Raw genomic sequence first — 18,489 nt, forward strand, 5'->3', positions numbered from 1 at the left:
TGCTGCTTCTCACCGGAGCATTTTATTTTATCTTTTTTTTTTAATTATTATTATAATTTTTTGTGTGTGCTTGTGTAGTTTGATGCTTGATTTTGCTTGAGTGTTTTGTCCGCCGGTTGTGGTGTAGCTCCGGACCCAGTTTTGGGCGTCAGTTCCCTCCAGGCCTTGGTTCGCCGTGCGTGATGCCTGTGCTCCTGGCTATGGACTGCAGTGAGCTTGTTGCTCATTTTAACATCGTGGTTGTCCAGCGCTCTGTGCAGCAGTCCTTTGGTGCTTAGCGTGATGTTCTGAGCGATGTTGCTTGGTGGCATCACGGTCTACACGGCTGCGTAGGCGGTTTGGGACATACCAGCACTCTGCGTGGCGGTGCGTCTGTGCTCGCTTTGTGGATCCATGGCATGATGTTCCGAGTGATGTTTCCTGGCAGCGTCGCGGCGGCTGTGCTGGCAGTGTGGGACTTGTTTTCATGCGCCTTTTGGTGGGACTGTGGCTGCTACACCACTGGAATGACATCCTGACCTCTATTTGGTGAACTTTTTTTTCCCCAATAAATGTAAAGCGACCCTGGGTTTTGAGAAAGGCGCTATATAAATTTAACTTATTATTATTATTATTATTATTATTATTATTATTAAATAAAACAATCAGAACTGAAATCCATTGAGAACTGAGGGAGGAGACACGATTTAACTGAAAATAAATAAAGTTACAACAGGAAAATCACCAAACAAATTACCAAGTTTTGTTCCCTGAGGGAAGATCGACCCAAAACATCAATCAGAACTGGAATCAGATGAGAAATCAGAGAGGAGATACAATTCTAATGAGAGCCTTGGGAAATTTGTTAATTTGGCCTAATTAGTAACTCGTTAGCAAAAAAATTGACAAAACAATGGCTAAGTTTGGTGCGGAGTGATGAGTTCCTTCAAAAAAAACAATCGGAACGAAAATCCGTGGAGAACTGACAGAGGAGATATGATTTAACTGAATTGTGGATGACGGATGCCACGGCAACAGCTCATCATCCTGACGGTCAGATGAGCTAAAAAGCAAATTAAAAATAAGCGCTGGATAAAAACCCATCTCTCGTATGGAAATAAAGATAAAAATTTTGTTGTCTGTTGGTCGTGTTTATGAGAGACGCTGCCTTGCACTTATGATGAGGTTCCCTGTGGTGGGACACGGATGTAGTTTGTATGTACGGTCATCATACGGTCGCAAGAGCCATCAAACATCAGATCGATGCTTTACCACATTCTCTTAAATATGGAGCTCCGCTATAACTGTATTTATAACCACAATAATGCTACCATGAGCAACCTCTCATCAGGCTGCACTCGAACAGGCGTTCAGATGCAAAATCTGTAAGTTTACCTGCGACAGATGAACCACTCAGTAGTTAACAGGTTTCAGTCGACTGCAGGGTCTCGTGTTTGAGAACGGCGGGGTAACGGAGGCTTTACAGATCGCATCCTCTGACACAATTTATAAACCGCCATCCAGAAACACAACTGTATCCAAACTCCGGCAGCTTTACGACACTGAAAAGAGAGCAAAAGAGGATGAATTATACAGGATGGAGAGCACCAGTCAAAAGTTTGTACCCCCCTACTCGACTCATTCACGTATAGGTGTGTCTGTATTGTGACTATTCGCTACACTGTAGAACAACACTGAAGACATCAAACACGATGAAATAACATCTGGAACATATATGGAATTACAGTGGAAATAAAAAGTTTACACACCCCATTAAAATGATCGGTTTTTCTGATGTAAAAAAAATGAGACCACGAAAAATAATTTCAAAACTTTTCCCACCTTTAATGTGACCTATAACCTGTACAATTCAATTGAAAAACAAACAAATCTGTTTGGGGGGAAAAACATAAAAAATAAAAAACGTACAATAAGCTGGTAGCATCAGTGTGTGCACCCTTAAACTAATACTTTGTTGAAGCTCCTTTTGATTTAATTACAGCATTCAGTCTTTTTGGGTTCACACCTGCCATCAATTGGATCTCATTGCTGAAAGGTATCAGTCAGGAGAAGGGCACGAAAACATTTCCACAGCATTAGATACACCATGGAGCACAGTGAAGACCATCATCAAGAAGTGGAGAAAATATGGGACAACAGTGACATTGCCGAGAACTGGATGTCCCTCCAAAATTGATGAAAAGACGAGACGAAAACTGGTCAGGGAGGCTGCCGAGAGGCCTACAGCAACACTGAAGGAGCTGCAGGAATTTCTGGCAAGTACTGGTTGTGAACTACATGTGACAACAATCTCCCGTATTCTCCACATGTCTGGACTATGAGGTCGGGTCAAAGAAAAACATCCAGGCCTGGCTAAATTTTGCAACAACAAAAAAAATCAGCTCTCCCAAAGCATGTGGGAAAATGTGTTCTGGTCTGATGAAACCAAGGTTGAACTTTTTAACCACAATTCCAAAAGGTATGTTTGGTGCAAAAGCAACACTGCGCATCACCAAAAGAACCCCATACTCACGGTGAAGCATGGTGGTGGCAGCGTCATGTTTTGGGGTTGTTTTTCTTCAGCTGGAACAGGGGCTTTAGTCAAGGTGGAGGGAATTATGAACAGTTCTAAATACCAGTCAATTTTGGCCCAAAACCTTCAGGTGTCTGCTAGAAAGCTGAAGATGAAGAGGAATTTCATGTTTCAGCACGACAATGACCCCAAGCATACATCGAAATCAACAAAAGAATGGCTTCACCAGAAGAAAATTAAAGTTTTGGAACAGCCCAGCCAGAGCCCAGACCTAAATCCAGTTGAAAGTCTGTGTGGTGACCTGAAGAGGGCTGTGCATAAGAGACGCCCTCGCAATCTGACAGGTTTGAAGCGCTTTTTCAAGGAAGAGTCGGCAAATATTGCCAAGTCTAGATGTGGCAGGCTGATCGACTCCGACCCAAAAAGACTGAATGCTGTCATTAAATCAAAAGCTGCTTCAACAAAGTATTAGTTTAAGGGTGTGCATACTTATGCAACCAGCTTATTGTATGTTTTTTATTTTTTATGTTTTTCCTCCGAACAGATTTGTTTGTTTTTCAATGGAATTGTACAGGTTATAGGTCACATTAAAGGTGGGGAAGGTTTTGAAATTATTTATCGTGGTCTCATTTTATTACATCAGAAAAACCCATCATTTTAACAGGGTGTGTAAATTTTTTATATCCACTGTGTGCCTCATCAAAAGGTCATTAGTGGACGAGTTTCATTCCTTCTTAATGAGTCTGAGATCAAACAGTAAACAGTAAATAATACTATAAAAATAAATAGCCTTATTCAACACCACAACTGTAGTAATCCATACAGTATTATGTCAAGAACTGAACAACTAAGTAAAGAGAAACGGCATCCATCATTACTTTAAGACATAAAGTGACTTTTCATTAATTTTAAAAATTGCTTGATTTAAACATTTTATTCAGCTGATTATTATTATATAATAATCATGTAGACATTATTTTATGATATAAAAGGAAGATGGATCCATTAAACACTCTTTCCTTCCCTTTGTCCTTACAGAGCCACAGCATTCGGAGTCCTGAACGCAGTGTGTAAACTGGCAGCCATCTTGGGCAGCTCCATCTTTTCCTCATTTGTGGGGGTCACGAAAGTCATGCCCATCCTCCTGTCCTGTGCTGCACTGGTGTGTGGAGGACTGCTGGCTCTCAAACTGCCTGAGACCAGAGAGAAAGTTCTGCCGTGATGGGAAAACCACACACACACACACACACACAGGCAGTGCTGATAGGAGGTCCCTATCTGAAACACTTGGTTCACGCTAACTAGAAAAGACACAATATCAAAATTTATCATCAATAAACTCACAAAAAATATCCAGAGACCAAAAACAGTGTAAAGTGTTGACGACTTTATTCCCGGTGTCCCAGACCATCTCTGCAGATTTTATCATAATACAAATAAATCAGTAAAAAACAACAACAGCTGGTTAAATAACATCACCACAAACTAATTATTAACATGAACACATTTTTACTTCAGCTCGTCACACTCGGAACAACACCAACATCAAAAACATTTATTTGATGATGAAACAGTAACACACCTATTAGAATGTTGTTGTTTTTTTTCACTGCACAAAGTACTGAAAATTTTGGCACCAGAAAGTATACAAGACCTCATGCAGGAACTCACGGGGCGGGGCTAAAGGCACTGCTTGTATCTGATTGGTTACACCGCATAACTTCAGTATGGGGGGGGGGGGTTTAATTATATAATAAACAAACATTTAATTTACTTATGTATCAATGTCAATTCTTATAATCAACTGGAAAAAAATATTTAAATTTTAATTATTTGTCTAATGATTAATCATGAGCCACCATTTTCACACTGATGCAGTTCAAATCAAGAAAAATACTTTAAAGGAACAGTCCACCGTACTTCCATAATGAAATATGCTCTTATCTGAATTGAGACGAGCTGCTCCGTACCTCTCCGAGCTTTGCGCGACCTCCCAGTCAGTCAGACGCGCTGTCACTCCTGTTAGCAATGTAGCTAGGCTCAGTATGGCCAACGGTATTTTTTGGGGCTGTAGTTAGATGCGACCAAACTCTTCCGCGTTTTTCCTGTTTACATAGGTTTATATGAGCAGTGATATGAAACAAGTTCAGTTACACAAATTGAAACGTGGCGATTTTCTATGCTATGGAAAGTGCGCACTATAATGACAGGTGTACTAACACCTTCTGCGCGCTTCGGCAGCGCATTGATACGGAGCTCAGATATCAATGCGCTGCCGAAGCGCGCAGAAGGTGTTAGTACACCTGTCATTATAGTGCGCACTTTCCATAGCATAGAAAATCGCCACGTTTCAATTTGTGTAACTGAACTTGTTTCATATCACTGCTCATATAAACCTATGTAAACAGGAAAAACGCGGAAGAGTTTGGTCGCATCTAACTACAGCCCCAAAAAATACCGTTGGCCATGCTGAGCCTAGCTACATTGCTAACAGGAGTGACAGCGCGTCTGACTGACTGGGAGGTCGCGCAAAGCTCGGAGAGGTACGGAGCAGCTCGTCTCAATTCAGATAAGAGCATATTTCATTATGGAAATACGGTGGACTGTTCCTTTAAGATTTTAAAGTATTTTTTTATTAATAACATTTGACTAAATGACCAATCAGAGAGAGGAGCAGAGTTAATCCGAGCCTTTCTGTCAGGTTGGAGGTAACGATGGTGTCTTCGTGTCGTAACGAGGATGCCGTCGCTTTGGCTGCCATCATGGTGACCGCTGATGTCGTCTGTCAAATGGAACCAGAACCTTGTGTTCTGTTGGTTCTTGTTAGCTAAAGGTGCAGTGAAAAAAACCACACACTGATCCTCAAAACACACCAAAGACTAGAAATAAAACAAACTCTAAACACAGAATAATAATCATAACGTCATGGACCTTCACTCGCGCCTGCTGTAAAGCCTCCTGAGCCAATCAAAATACAGATTTCAGGTATCTCTGGAGACATTTCACTTTTTATTTATTCCGCATGCACCATCCTGATTTGTTCTGTTTGTCTTTTGCCTTCTGTGAGCTTTGTTTAAGATCCTGATGTTCTTTTGAGTTCCTGGATTTTCCACCATGTTTGTGAGATTTGATGAGGAGCGTACGCTTTCAGCTGTTTGTCCTTTCTGTAATCTTGTGTTCACACCAGTGGTGACATAACATGACTGGCGATTTGTCACGACAGAAGGCGGAGCAAGTGTCAGCCAGGCAATGTGGGAGGGGCAAGCAGAATTGCAGTGGTGTGATGACTCGGTAGAAGTGAGAGACTGTGATACGCTTCTCTTTACCCCACGGCTGTGAAACGTTATTCGTGTATTTTGGTTTTCTTCACTGAGACTCTTCTGATTTCTGTTTTTGATGTAAATAGATAGCAGCAGTTGCAGAGAGCCGGGACGTACTGAGTGGATGTGATTTATACACAAGTATTTCTTTTTACAGTTGATATTGTTAACCAGAAAAAATAACATCTCAAGCCCGTTGCGTATTTCGGTTGAAACAGACGCTGCTTTGTCGTGCGTTGTTACTCGCACACGATTGGTTGTTACAAACAAGTCACAACAACATGCATGACTTTGAGGAGTGGTAATATTTTTCCAGTAGTTGTGGATGTCACAACTTCCCCCTCCCAGGCTCTGAGCTCAGTGCATTGTCTTGTCTCCGCCCCTGTCCTGCCATTGGTCTATTTCCAGTTGTCCTCTGATCTTCTGATCATGGATTATCCTGTTTAAATATTCCAACATATGTTTTGGCTACAAAATATAATTTCCCAAAATAAACAAATCACGCTGCTTTCATGCACTATTGAAAGTAGTCATGAAATTTTAACAGCGCCACCTGCAGTCCTGGAGGACTCATACATGACTGATGTGACACTGCAGCTTGTGAAGATGATTTTGTTTTCACATTACCCTCACAAACACATTAAATATGCTGAGAGCTTAACTTGTGGACAAACTTTGCAAATTATATCTGTTTTTTTAGGACGAGAAATTGTTTTTTCCATATGTTCTGTTGCTCACTATGTTGTTTGCACGCTCATATTGCCCTAGCCAGGTGCTAGGAGTGAAAGCATGGCAACCGCTAGTAAAGTGATCAGTGCACAACGATTTGAGCAAAATGAGGTGAAACATGGCCACTGATGTGAACAGCGTAAAACTCTCCACAACTCTCACCACAGAACCAAAATACAAACATTACGATCCTATCCACCGGGTTGGATTCAGTTTGAATGCTCATTTCTAAGTGTGCTAACTGTTAGCCGATGAGCTGCATGGTTGTTGCCGCTGTCTGTGTGCGTTTTCAGTGTCGTCGAACCAAGCGAACGGTGCGAATGGCTTCATGTGCGCTTTGTGTCGCTGTAAATAAAAACCAGATGGATATGCAACGCTGTACAGAGCGTGTGAAGGCTCGGACATCTCGTATTAGTAGGTCTGGACTTTAAAACAAGCTCAGACCAAAAATTAAATGTAGTTTGCATGATGCTAAACTGGAGGCTATAACGTTCCATTACTTGCTAAGTTAGCATAAACTCCAGAAATATTAAAGAAGCAAACTTCACACACTGAACATCTCAACTGATCTCATCTGTACATTTGAAATAAGAGAGATGCTAATTTAAAGTCGTTTATTTTTAGCAGATTTGCCGCTCTATAAAATAATTTGTAGGTCTCCCTGATCATCATAAACTGATCACTGTTTCATATTAATAACCAATTTTGCACCTACAACTGTTAAAGGAACAGTGAGGACAGAAATGCTAATGCTAACAGCAACTCAAAGTGAACAGCTTTAGCATGTTCATTCAGTGATAAACAATAAACAACAAATACTCCGGTCAACATTTACCAAAATCACTTTTGCTCTTTACGGCATTTAATCCATTTTTCTGGATCAATTTTGCAGTTAAAGCATCTGTCCCGAATACTCCAGCACCTTTCTGCTACACCAGTCGCCGTTTTAGCAAAACACTAGCAAATATACAACCTGACACATGCGAACACATCATGGTGGTTATTTAACATTTGGAGTGTTTAGACAGGTTTTTTTTTCTCTGTGTGTTTAGTGTTTCTGTCCTCTCTGTATTTCAGCTTGTATTTAAACCAGTGTAGAATGCTAATCTGATATGCTAATCGCTAATTAGCATGATTAGCCGCACTACAACAGAGCAACACACACCAGTTTTGAACGCAGCACTAATTTGCTTTATAAAATGTGTCATAATTTATAATCTGATTCTGAAACTTTAACATTAAAACTAAATACTAATGTTAAAAATCAGGCTTTAAATTTTAAATCCATTTCTGCAGCTTTGATTTAATTTAATGGCTACAGCAAAGTAAAACGCCACAGTGATTTGGATAAATCTGTTGAAAAGGAGCTGGTGTGTGAATAATAACGTGTTTTTTTAACGTGTGGAAAACGTCTGTTTTGTGTATTTTGTGTCCGTGTCGTTGTGTAAAGAAAAGCCATAACGATCTGCTTGTCTTTATTTTGGCGTCTGACTGGAATGGATTCATTCCAACGTCTTGTCTGTTTTATTTTATTTTATTTTGTGATTATAAACTTAAATAAATTTATTGAAGTGAACCAAGGTGTGTGGTTTTGGCTCATTACCTTTAAAAATAAATAAATAAATAAATAAGTGAAGCACTATTATAGATGGTTATAAACATGTTATCAGGACAAGTGACAGGAATTTTGATTCTTTTCAGTGAGTCGAATCCATAAGAGTCGATTCTTTTGGTTTCTAATTGACTCACTGCTATTTTGTATTTATTTATTCTGAAACTGTCCCAAGTTGTCCCTCTTTTCCTGTCCATCACTTAAACTGTTCAGTAAATTTCATGATATAATGATATTCTTACTGAGTCTGTTCATTTTCTATCTCTCGGGTATTCTGACTGATGCATTTCTAATGTTTTTTCTTTCCGTTTCTCCAACTCATTGCCTGTTTTCACTGACCCCGCCCACTTTCATTTTAATATTAATAATTCATGTTTTGTGTGTTTGGGAAACACTGAAAGGATTTATTTGTCACTTTGCAGCAGGAATAAAAGATTTCTCTCGAAACTTCACAAAGCTTGTATGAAATTAGGTTTGGAGATTTATGGAAAAAGGTTTTTGTGGTCTGATAAAACCAAAACTTAACTTTTTGGCCTTGGCACAAAGTACAACATTTGTCAGAACCCCAACACTGCTCAGCCCCCTGAGAACATCATCCCTGCTGTGAAGCATGAGGGTGGTAGCATCAGGGTGTGTGGATGTTTCTCATCAGTATGGACGGAGAAACTGGTCAGGATCGAGTGTGAGATGGATGTGTGTATCATCTGAAATCACATCCAAGTGCACCAAATAGTGTGTGAAAATAGAGCGCCACCAGCTGGTGTGTTATATAGTGCAGTATTTACAATCACGAGCCAATCAGAGTGAGGTGTTAAAAGGAATCTCTTGTAAACCAAATTGGTGATTTTAAAAGATGTTTTCATAAAAAAAAACACCACAACTTTTGTTTCTCTGTTTATTAACAGACCGTTGCACTTTTTAGACTTTACAGCGATCCTGATGTAACATTTAATTTAAAAATAAAAATTTAAAAAAGTATCATGTTGAAGATAATTATAATAATAATAATACAAACCCAAAATGTGATCACTGATTTGTAGATTTTTTTCATAGATTGAGAAGAGCCAGATTTCTCAGCGAGCAGGAACAACTTCCTGCATCACTTCTTGTTATGTCATGCTTCTATCAAAACCCGTCTTCTGGACGGAGGTCATTTGTTTTTGGACACTGCTGTCCTCCTGACGTGTTTGTCCAGTGCTCAGATCTCACACACTCGTGTTTCTTGTCTGTCAACTTGTTTTTTTTTGTGCACACTCACTGTGTAAAATACTGAACATGACACAGAGAAGGAAAAAAAATCACTTCCCATGGGAATACTGAGCTACAAGAGAAAAAACTTTTTATTCTGCCATCCTTTAAAAAAAAAAAAACGTCTAGTTCATCTGCAAATTTCTGCTCCAAGACTCCATGAATGCTCTCTAATGATCAGTTATCAGTGCTGTATGCTGCGTGGTGATTGGCTGAGAGCAGGAGGGACGATTACGCGGTTATACAGAGGGGTGGACTAATTCAATTAATATCATCATAAAACTGAAATGCAGTGCAGCCCAGTGCGAAACTGATATGCAAATTATTTAAATTATTGTAATTATTTTTCTAATAGATAGTTTTCACATGATGTCACAGAGTCGGGGATTCCCTAGTGGCGGCCATCTTGGGGGTCAAGCTTACCGTATGGGTCACTGAGCACACATTGTAACGCGTGAGTACAAAGTCTTCAAAAGAACCCAAGCAGGCTATTTAAAGCTAGCAATGGTGCACACCTGTTGTATTCACGGCTGTCGTAATAGGTCAGATGATGACGTCAAGCGGAGCTTTTATGGAATTCCCACTGTACGGGAGCACGAAGGCGAGCAAACAAACAAACTCAGCATACAAAGGAGAAATCTATGGCTTGCGAGAATCAACCGCAAGGATTATCAGCCTTCCAAACACAGCAAAGTCTGCTCCGATCATTTTATAAGTGGTAAGTTGTTTAAATAAACAATCAATTGTGTTTAAGTTTGTTTTTGGAAACCAAAACATCATGTGAACAATCTCTGGAGAATGCCTAACTGGAACCACTGAGTGTACGTTTACATTGTAATGTACACTTAATATCGCTCGTTTGTCACGTTTCTATTTGAAACTTGTCACTTCACTCACGCAAGGGTCATTTTTGAAAAACATTTTAGGTCTATTCTGTATGATTTGATTTGTGTTTGGGATGCAAACAGCGCGCCTTTTGGCGGATGCCGCCTGAATCGCGCAGATCCGGGGTTTTTTTTTAGGGGGGGCGTTGGAGTGTCTGATTATAATTTCAAAGTAAATTCTGTATTAAAATGACTAAATAAGCAAATTCGTTACAGTCCATGAAACAGGAAGTATAAGGATGAGAAAAAAACAGTTTAAATCGGGAAGCTGCGCACACTTGTGCAGCCCGAGCGGTGTGCAGGACTGCGCAAATGTGCGCAGCTTTCCGATTTAAACTGTTTTTTTCTCATCCTTATACTTCCTGTTTCATGGACTGTAACAGATTTGCTTATTTAGTAATTTTAATACAGAATTTACTTTGAAATTATAATCAGACACTCCAACGCCCCCCCTAAAAAAAACCCGGATCTGTGCGATTCAGGCGGCATCCGCCAAAAGTCGCGCTGTGAATATATAATGTTGTATATATCAGCCTTTAAAGTTTGATGAAGTCAGTTTCAGGCTTTGGCAGCCCTGCATAGTCACTTGAAAATGCATCTTTGTCCACTTCGTAGGGGTCAATTCCCCCAATCAAGGCCAGTTTGGCTGCATACCATTGTCGTGAGATGTCGTCTAATGTATCTATATACTTCTGTTTGCTTGATTTTGCCAACATTGATCTTTATTTTAGAAAACTGACTATATAACTTCATAAATTCATCCAAGATAACGTAGCCGGTAATGGCGATGGTCCGTTTTGTTTGCCCCCCAAGATGGCAGCTGGGGGGCGTTCCCCGGAATGCCGTGACGTCAGTGAAAACTGTCTATTGAGTTTTTATTTTCCAAAATGAATTTAATGGCCTTGAATATTTCATGGTTCTACCTAACCTTTTTATTGAGTTCATGATATAAATATGGTGACTTACATCCAACTAATTGTATTTAAAACATTTGCACCTAAACACGATTAAATAAATAAATTAATAATAATAATAATAATAATAAACAGGAAAATCACCTCAATATCTAAAAATCAGAAAAATTACACAACATTTCGGATTTATTTATTTATTTTTTAAATAAATGCTTGGATTTGTGTTTGGGATTAATCCCGATCCTAATCTGAGACTTTAAGGTTAAATTAATCCTGAGTTGATGAATCTTCCTCCCTCCTGTGGTGGCTCTTGGTGATGTGACGTCGTCTCCTCATCACACTGAACAAGCTTCAGGATCTCAGTTACACGTTTGATGTGAAATTCCACCGCAGTTTAAAGTCTCAGCTGTGATCCGACCTACACAAGGTGCTGCTTCATACCCTGTGATTGAGGGGTGTGGCATTGGGGTTCAGCAGGGTTTAGCTCCACCTCTTGTTCTGACCCTGCTGCCTCATTAGCATGCAGCTGTGACAATTCTTCTTCTTCTTCTTCTTCATGGCCAGCAAGGGTCATAGGAACACCACTGATGATATTTTAACAATCCATCATTGGTGTGTCCAGGCCACGGGGAAGCCATGGTCTAATGGTTAGAGAAGTATCTTTGGGACCAAAAGGTTACTGGTTCAATTCCCTGAAGCGCCCGTGAGCATTGCACCTAACCCCCTAACTGCTCTGGGTACGTTGCTCTGGATAAGAGCATCTGCTAAATGCCTGTAATTTGTAGAGTATTTTAAACTTGGCAGAGCCCCGCCCTCTCCCTCTCCCAGCTGGATCAGTGGACGATTCAGCGGAGCCGGTTCACCTGACTGCATGTTTTTGGACTGTGATGGAAACCCACGCGGACACGTGGAGAACATTCAAACTCCACAGAGAAAGGCCCCCATTGGCCAGTAGGTTCGAACCCAGAACCTTCTTGCTGTGAAGCGACAGTGCTAACCACTACACCACCATTCCCCCCACCCCCACCGGTTTTATAAGGAATCAGATAACATTTTTATTTTGTTGTGTGTGACGTTGCTTCTTTAATCCTGCAGCAATGTTCATGTAGCACAGCAACAGAAGCTTATCGACTCCATATTCAGCCTCCACTGAGTAAACCTGTGCAAATCTGAGTTTAGGACTTGATTAACACCATATTTGCATAAATAAAACAAATTTTCAAAAATTATATACGCTATATTAAAAACCCCACACATCATCCCTATCATCTGAATAACTTTAACATCTCCAAGGGTTCCTGAAAGAGTTCCACTTGTAATCTAGTTCTGCCATCATGGAACCTTTAAGGGTTATGTTCAAAAACAAACTGAAGGGTTCTTCACCCTTTAGGCCACGCCCCCTACCCGAGTCTGATGACGCATGCTCAGAACTCAGTCTCAGTGTGTTTGCTTCCCAGATCAGGAATTTTGACAAGCGGTCAAAAGAAACTTGAATGTTTTTGTGAAGTATTTTGGAGAGACGCTACAAGATGGCATCAAAGAGCGACAAAAAAAAGGTCACAACCACAATATTATTTACTTTAATTATTCTCCACCCATCATCTTCTGTTGCATCTTCTCATTTATTTTCCCACAAGCATGTGCGAGTTTTAATTCAGGGACTGTTTCATTTCTGATTTTCCTCAAATCCAAAGTCCACACAGAACCACAGAGCAGGTGGACACTCCATCTCAGTCTGTCTTGTTTTCTTTCCCAGTGTCCTCATCAGACAGACAGCAGTGGGCTGGAGACGCCTGTGGAGGTGTCACTTCACACCTCCTGCTGTATAAAATCCTCCTCCGACTCTCCAGCCTACACTCACTCCTCTGAAAGCGAGCAGGATGGATCTTTCCTCTGCTCTCTTCAGCCACAGCTCTGATTCAGAAATCTACAGCGTCTCTTCTCCAGAATTGTCGAGGGAAGGCAGGCCTAAACCCAGGAGAATGCGCTGCAAGAACCCGAGTAAGCAGAGACAGAACGCCAGTGAGAAAGAAAAGCTGCGGATGAGGGATCTGACCAAAGCGCTCCACTATTTAAGGACGTTCCTTCCACCATTCGTGGCTCCAGTCGGACAAACGCTCACCAAAATTGAGACACTGAGACTTGCCATACGCTACATCTCCTACCTGTCCTCTCAGCTCCACCAGGAAATGTCCTACTGCCAGGACAAAGACCTCAGATCTCTTCACCACGACTCGACTTCACATTCCTGGGAAGAAGGAAATCTCAGAAATGAAATGGAAGCCTTCCACTTCCAGAAGAACCAACCTCCTTACAGTGCTTTTTACGAATCCTGGACTGTGAGAAACGATAAAACGCTCCAAGGTGAACAAGAACACGTCACTCCTCACTGTGACATCATCTGTGATCACGGAGTCTACAAACAACATGACAGTACCCTCCAATCAGAAAGCGGATTTATCCAAGTGGAAATCGGACAGAGGGATGGGATTAAAACTGAAATTGCCAACTATGATGAACACTTCAGCTCCGGCTTCGACTCTCTGATGAATCCGCAAACCTCCCTGTCACACCAGGTAACAATCATTAAAACAATAAATAACGTTCTCCAGCACAAAGAAACCATCTGTATTCGGCCACGGCCACATTAATATGTTTTAGTTTAAAACACATCACCTTTCCTATGTTTACTCCCAGCATCCAGACTACCGGAGTTTCCAAACCCCAAAAACAGAGATTTTTTGAAACACTGGGGGCTCAGATTTAGTGTAAAAACTCTGGAGTAGTGTTTTACTGTAAACGAGCAAATACAGAGACGTTTGGAAACGATCACACACACTTCCTGATTGGGTCTCAGTCACGACAGATCAGTCCCCGATTCGTCACGTTCCTGTCACATGACTCTCTTCAGGAAGAAATCAAACAGCTTCAGCGGAACTAAAACACGCGTTTTGACGGAGATCATTTTCATTTGACACTAAAACATTAATGTGGATGTAGCGTCAGTGAAAGGAGTGTAAAATGGTGTGCTCTGATTGGCTGAGGGGACGACACATGATACACCGCAGGCATCTCATCTCATCTCATTATCTGTAGCCGCTTTATCCTGTTCTACAGGGTCGCAGGCGAGCTGGAGCCTATCCCAGCTGACTACGGGCGAAAGGCGGGGTTCACCCTGGACAAGTCGCCAGGTCATCACAGGGCTGACACATAGACACAGACAACCATTCACACTCACATTCACACCTACGCTCAATTTAGAGTCACCAGTTAACCTAACCTGCATGTCTTTGGACTGTGGGGGAAACCGGAGCACCCGGAGGAAACCCACGCGGACACGGGGAGAACATGCAAACTCCGCACTCGAACCCGGACCTTCTTGCTGTGAGGCAACAGCGCTAACCACTACACCACCGTGCCGCCCCACCGCAGGCATTTAAATCAAATACAATTTAATTTGTTTTCTATCTAATTTGATGAATTCCTTCATTAAGCTGTGGATTGTTTGATGTAGACCTTTATATTATACACTAATGACTGATATCTGAAATTAAACAAAGTTATTTTTGTGCTTTTAGGACGATAGTAAAGCTGTACGGTGCGAGCGGATGGGCCGCGACTCCTGGATCTGAATCTCATCTTTACCACAAACTAACTTCCTGAACAAGTGCATGTACAATTTATTTATTTATTCTAAATTAACATGTCTTATTCTAACATTTCTATTTTAATAATTTTTTGCACAAAAAAATTAGAATTTGATATTTATTCTAATGTTTTTAAATTACATTTCATGTGTGTTGTTTATGGAAAAATATATAAAAGATATAGTCCAATTTGTTTTGTATTAATTGAACATAAATATTTTTATATTTTATTAATATTTAATCTGAATCTGTATGCATAATTGCAGTGACCCCTCCAAAATATATATAAAATTATTAAAAACAACCAAGAACAGTAAACTTCCTCTCATCCTAACATTTTACGGGTTAAACCACAGACACGACATCCTCAGGGAGCAAAAACACAAACCAAACATATACAAAAACATTTAAGTATACAAAATTCACAAGACTATAAAGTTATGAAGGTTTTATTACTGCAGATAAATCAGTAGGCAAAAAAATCTGAATTTTACAATATACACATAATTATCAATAATGTAGTTTTTACAGTTTGGTTTATCTTTAAAGCTGTCCTGCCTTTCAGATTTTTCAAGTGTAGGTCATAAAAATAATTTTTCCTGACACCCAATTATTTTTGTTTAGTGACTGAAACCTACTGAATTCGAATCACAGACTTCCAATTTTATTAGGGATTTTTAAATAGAACATTTAATGAGTTTAGGGCCACATGGCCCTAAATTCTCTGCTATTTTTTCCTGCTTCACCATGACCCAATTCGAGATACTACGTCATGCATCACGTGGTGGGCTTTCCTCGTTCACGCAAGGCATTGTGGGATACAAATTTGAAACAGGAGAGAAAAATGGAGGACGTGAGTGTGCGAATGAAACGTGAAAGACCGACTACAGTAACGGAAAGAAAGCGAGAAGAAAAGACGTTATGTTATATACGAAGGAAAGGAAACGCAGGACCAAACTAATAAATATGGGCGCTCAGCGAGCACCTCGGTGTGATCAGCTGTTCGTTTAGCGACAGAATGATGGAACTGTCAGTGCACGCTCAAAGGGAAACCTGTAGATGGCAGTAATGCAACACTGTGGATGCCAGCTGCTGTAAAACCCAAAAGAAGAAGAAGAAGGTAAACCTGCGCATGCGCACACGGACTTCCTCTGTCTGCTTGACTGCACCAAGCGAGCGATTTCATGCACATTATTTGCTTTAATCCCCTCAAATTAAATAACTTCCCAGCCACAGAATGGCCTGATATTTTGTGAGATATTACAGAAATAAACAGATATCACAATCACCACATTTCAGACGGAACTAAATTTCACCGATTTTATGAAATCGAAAGGCCGTACAGCTTTAAGAACTAAAGCTAGTGTTTGTCAGTCCCTCTCAGTGTTAATATATTCTGAGTATCTAAACTGTGCTGAACTGAACGGAATAAATTAAACTAAATCTTTATTATGGTGAAACAGAATAAATAAATAGATAAACTTTTTCTTTTGAACAAGTTGCGTAATTAAACCCTTCTCTCAGAAAGGAGTAATGCACGGCTCATGGCTCTGAAGGGAAACAGCGCCATTTTGTGTAACAAGCCGCCATTTTGTGTCATGAGCCTGTTTGAGCTTCAGTGATTAGAAAGCTAATGTTAGCATTGCAGGAGCGCTGGGAGAACAGGAGAGAGCAGAGGGTCACATTACTCAGGTCGGGAATGACTGCAGAGAATCTGAGGATTCGCTCTTCACTGGTTCGTCCAGTGGTGGCTCCATGCAGGATTGTGTGACCTGATGTCGACCAGGAGTTATTAATGGTAAAGCTCAGTTATTAGGGTGACGTCTTGACTCACCTGTTTTCAGGTCTCAGTGTTCATGTTGCTTGGAGATCTTATTTCCACAAACAAAATCTTGCATGACTTTCCCTTTTCATCTGAAGATAGACGGACCTGAGCGATTTCCACAGGTGACTCGGGCTGAGCGGAGATCAGGAGCTGATGCCGTGTGCTGATTCTGAATCTGAGCAGATCGACAGCTACAGCATGTGAATAAACGTTGATTACTGACTGAAGAGCTTCCTGAACATGTGTTACACATTACAGAGAAATCACAAACAAGAATCATAAAGTCTTTTATCGGAAAATGTAAAGTTACAGCTTCACCTCTGACTGTGACAAAGCACTGACACTGGAGACTCCTTCTAGATCGACATGTCCTTGCATTGAGCTGGACTATACGGTAATATAAAAAATTAGGGTTAGAATTATAGCCGTCACAACTGTCAGAGCTGCTGTGATAGAAAATGAATCAACATTTCGTCATCAATCAGAAGTGAGAATGGTGTGTGGGGTTGATTTGGATTATTCGGCTTGCTTATTATTATCATTATTATTATTAAAAGGTAAAGTGTTCCTGTGTTAATGTCACTGATGATGTACAGTATAAATGCACGTCTGAAATGAACTCAACTGTAAAGTGTCATCATCTCTCGGTCGCTGTGTCACGGGTCAGAGGAGCCGTAGTCAGAAGAGCCGACACACCGAACTCTGGAGCCGTGCTTCAGTTCCAACTCTAAACACACTAATCAGAGGTTTTATTAATTAATACGCATCCACTTGCAAGAGGTGAACAGATGTGTATTTATCCTTCTCGGAACTCTCAGTGGCACTCTGACTCTTGATGCCCCGCCCTCAGGAGGAACATTTTCAAACCCACCATCTCTCTTCAGAAACAGAGCGAGCTCACCTCTTAGAGCAGCACGTGCTGTCCTTCACACCTGTCTGTCCTTCTTCATTCTTTCCTCACCTCGTCATGGTGAACAGCATTATGGAGTCATTTGGGTGAATCCCAAAGCTCTAACAGACGCTTCCATGGTTCCTCAGTCCTCCTTTCTTCAGACTGCTTTCTGCATGACTTCTTTAAACACATTCGCAGGAACCGAGGAACGATTAGAGAGGAAGTGTTTAGATTTCTAGACACCCTTGTGGTAGAAATCTTGCATCACTCCTTGGATGAACGTTGATTAAAATGGGTCTGGCTTTAATCGATGGCTATGAAAAGACAAGTGATGAAGAAAATTTTGTTTACGCGAAAATATTAAAAGACTTGATGGATCATATCACCAGCGTTATTTTCAAGTTTTAGATTTTCTCAGTGCATCTGTAATAAATCTATGTAACTGACGTTAGTTATATCCATGCTAACGGTAGCTAAGTGGAACAAAGACTGATAAATTTTATTTCACATTAATAAACTCAAAATATTCAAGGAAGCCTTTGTAAATCAATCAATCAATCAATCTAATAGCTCCGCCCCTTGGGCTATGCTGATGATGTATTATAATAGCGCTCTATATCTCATCAGAGTTCGTGTTTAAACACGTCCTTGGCGATGCTCCCTCGCTGCGTTTCTGACGTGACGCCATCTTAAGGCCTACTTTATTACATCAGTAGACTTGAGGAGCAGAACTTTCTCAGAAATCAGTCGCAATTTTGTTTTCAGATCAAACAATAAAATACATCATAAAAAATAAATACAAATATATTAAAAATATTACAGTTAATATACAATAAAGTTATTTATCTTATCAAACAAAATAATTTATACATGTTTTAAAAGCATAATATTTGATTGGCTAATTCA

At 40.4% G+C, this 18,489-nt stretch overlaps 1 protein-coding gene and 1 long non-coding RNA gene across 3 annotated transcripts in view; one reads left to right on the forward strand and one right to left on the reverse strand.

Moving 5' to 3' along the window:
• sv2bb (synaptic vesicle glycoprotein 2Bb) overlaps positions 1–4,185 on the forward strand; it is a 68,791-nt gene extending 64,606 nt beyond the window's left edge. For both annotated transcript variants that reach the window (XM_060928499.1, XM_060928500.1), the window contains one exon: positions 3,551–4,185. In XM_060928499.1, the coding sequence (XP_060784482.1) occupies positions 3,551–3,734 (184 nt within the window). In that variant the 3' untranslated portion in view covers positions 3,735–4,185. The remainder of the gene's footprint in view (positions 1–3,550) is intronic.
• LOC132891044 (uncharacterized) overlaps positions 1–17,582 on the reverse strand; it is a 29,896-nt gene extending 12,314 nt beyond the window's left edge. Inside the window, exons 1-5 of the long non-coding RNA XR_009655256.1 lie at positions 17,317–17,582; positions 17,010–17,078; positions 16,701–16,882; positions 3,549–3,725; positions 1,375–1,541 (exon numbers count right to left, since the gene is read on the reverse strand). This is a non-coding gene — a long non-coding RNA (uncharacterized LOC132891044). The remainder of the gene's footprint in view (positions 1–1,374; positions 1,542–3,548; positions 3,726–16,700; positions 16,883–17,009; positions 17,079–17,316) is intronic.
• Between the last annotated feature and the right edge of the window lie 907 nt (positions 17,583–18,489).

Source organism: Neoarius graeffei, chromosome 8, assembly GCF_027579695.1.
Source record: "Neoarius graeffei isolate fNeoGra1 chromosome 8, fNeoGra1.pri, whole genome shotgun sequence".
In the NCBI taxonomy this organism is placed as follows: Eukaryota; Metazoa; Chordata; class Actinopteri; order Siluriformes; family Ariidae; genus Neoarius; species Neoarius graeffei.